This window comes from Carex rostrata, chromosome 16 (assembly GCF_964058835.1).
Source record: "Carex rostrata chromosome 16, lpCarRost1.2, whole genome shotgun sequence".
NCBI classification, from domain to species: Eukaryota; Viridiplantae; Streptophyta; class Magnoliopsida; order Poales; family Cyperaceae; genus Carex; species Carex rostrata.
The window spans coordinates 10,437,459-10,439,848 of record NC_135933.1 but is presented as its reverse complement, the minus strand read 5'-3'; the positions used below and the strand labels follow the sequence as shown (position 1 = coordinate 10,439,848).

Genomic DNA, 2,390 nt, shown 5'->3' with positions numbered 1-2,390 from the left:
CATTCATTTCTTGGATAAAGTTCCCTCACCATACCTTGATTTTTCACTAAGCTTTACTCAAAGACATCAAGCTAATCCTATCAGGAGTCTACGCACGTAATTGGTAATATTTTTAATTAATGCAATTGTGCATAAACACGTGCAAGTAGACTTGAGAACAGGGATTACCTGATCAAGCTGCCCGAGACGGGTTAGGATACAGTCAGCTTCAGCCTCGTCATGGTTAGGCCGATGCAATCCCAAGCTCCTTTCTCATTCGATCCTGGAGAAGCTGCTTCAAAGTTTCAGCTGAGCACACAATGTTCAGTGCAGAGTTAGGATCCCTCATTCCATTATTCTCTACAACCTGCCCATCACAACAACACAAATTGAAATTCAGCCCACTTTCCAATAAATCAAATTCTTCAACTTCCTTTCTTGATTTTTTTTCTTTGTTTTTTCTTGTGGCAGAGTTAGTAAATTTTTCTTCCAACTTTTGGTATAAAAAAAAAAAGTATTTTTCGTGAAAAATATAGAGCGAAAGAAAATAAAGTAGCATGTGTAATGTTGAGAACTAACTTAATTCAGAACTCATAGGTTATGGTGGTAAACAGGAAAACCAATCATTTTTGTTTATTGTTTTTGCTTGGTCATACATAGGGCACTATATTTTCAAATAGCTATATACAACTTGCATATATTTTAAGTTTAAGATGATTTTACAACAATTAAATAAGATTAATTTGAAACTGTAATAAACATGCTTTAATATTGTACTTACTTTTGCTATATGGTTGGTATTGTCAGTAGCACAATTGGCATTGTTTTTCTGATACAATTTCCTCTAAATTTGTTCTTGCCCCTGTGCATAGTGAAAGGGACAATTGTGCAAATCAAGAATCAAACCAGGTGAACTGAAGATCTTATATTGGATTCTAGAGACGTACCAAAAAAATTCTTACATAGGTCAAATTTGTTTGGCTTCAAATCAACAACAATGATGCACAAAGCTCCTGCCAGCCTAACTCCCTGGACAGCCTAATTACCCAAATAAATCGCTCCATACTGAAGCTCAACTTTTAACAACTCATTGAAAAAAGAAAGTGAAGAATGTACTTACCACCAAGGCAACAGTTACCAGAACACAAATTACCACAGTAAAACCCTTTAGTGGTCTTGCAACATTACAAGTACCATGAAGACCTAAATAACCAGAAAAAACAAAATAGAAATCAGATCAATTAACTATAATATCATAAAAAAATAAAAACAACTTACTTTTTACTATTTTTTTTATAAAGAAGGCATAACTTACTATTTACTAATGGCATCCAAGAACTAAAAGAACTCTGGCACTAAATTTTAGCATCTAGATATTACTCAATTGAGTTTGTTCATCAGTTGCAAGTGTGTGAACCATTACAATTGACAGTTTTCTCAAATTGGAAAAATAAAAGAACAAATAAGATAGCAATGAATTACTAAAAGTAATCTAATTGAAATAAGAAATAGTAATTCCGATTACCTTTGAAATTTATCAATGTGAAACATGTGTATGTGACAGTTGAGTCCAATAAAGGTGCTAGATGAGGGTTGATCAAGTTTCAGTCAAGAAAGTCACCATAGAAGAGACGACAGCTTTTATTAGGCCTGAAATTTGGAAAGGGCGAAGAGAGTATCATCAATAAAATGATTGGAACACTATACTTTTGGAGAGGGACTACAGTATCCATGTTCATTTATATGATAATATCCTGATTAACTGATTAAGGCAATAAAGGGAAATTTGAAAGAGTACAGTGTCCATTTTCTCTTTGTAAATTTGGTAAACACACATAGCAGGACTATGCCGTATAAGAGTATGCATCTTGATATGATTACGTGTTTGAGTACATTAGTATTGCACAATGATATAACCTATTAGGTACCAAAACAACTATAATAATAATATCATAAAAAGATAATAAGAACTTACTTTTTACTAACTTTTTTTTTATAAATACGGCTATACTATTTACTAATGACATCCAAGAATCCCCAATATCCATTTCTTATCCATAAACCATCAACAATGGAAATCAAAATAGCTTGAAGCTACATCAGATACTTACCGGTCTTTTTGCCACAGCTCAGAACATCAGGAGCAATGTTGGGAGATTCAGCTCAGGACTTAGCTTACAACCAACCTTCTTGTTTCAGGTCTGACCATCACCTATGCTTTGAGAAGGCAACAACTCTTTTCAAGTTGATATCATTCTTCATTGCTTTTGTCAGTAGCCCAATAAATAGCTCTGGCTGAGGAATCAACATAAACATTGAAAATCATAAACTAAAGTTTACAAAATACAATTAAGAACAAGTGCGTGAGAGCAGGCAAAAGAAAGGGAGAGAGAGAACCTTGGAAGAAGTTA

General features: G+C 33.6%; 1 protein-coding gene across 4 annotated transcripts; it reads right to left on the bottom strand.

Annotated features, from left to right (window-relative positions):
• Positions 1-760: 760 nt before the first annotated feature.
• LOC144567609 (alcohol dehydrogenase 1-like) lies at positions 761-2,116 on the bottom strand. 4 transcript variants are annotated; one of them, XM_078317781.1, is made up of 4 exons: positions 1,991-2,077; positions 1,100-1,182; positions 942-1,017; positions 761-841 (listed from the first exon to the last, which is right to left on the bottom strand). In XM_078317781.1, the coding sequence occupies exons 1-4, from the start codon at positions 2,025-2,027 to the stop codon at positions 783-785; spliced, it is 255 nt and encodes an 84-aa protein (XP_078173907.1). In that variant the 5' UTR covers positions 2,028-2,077; the 3' UTR covers positions 761-782. The 4 variants fall into 4 exon arrangements, 1 of the variants encoding a protein (XP_078173907.1); XR_013515457.1 differs by lacking the exon at positions 1,991-2,077 and adding an exon at positions 2,091-2,116 and having other exon boundaries at positions 767-1,017; XR_013515459.1 differs by lacking the exon at positions 1,991-2,077 and adding an exon at positions 2,091-2,116 and having other exon boundaries at positions 767-1,008.
• Positions 2,117-2,390: the final 274 nt, after the last annotated feature.

Coding starts and splice junctions, on each gene's coding strand:
- LOC144567609 (XM_078317781.1), bottom strand. CDS start 2,027: ATGGATATTGGGGATTCTTGGATGTCATTAGTAAATA. Junction 1,183..1,990: donor TTGGATGTCATTAGTAAATA/GTATAGCCGTAT, acceptor CTGGTTATTTAG/GTCTTCATGGTACTTGTAAT. Junction 842..941: donor GCCAAACAAATTTGACCTAT/GTAAGAATTTTT, acceptor CACTATGCACAG/GGGCAAGAACAAATTTAGAG.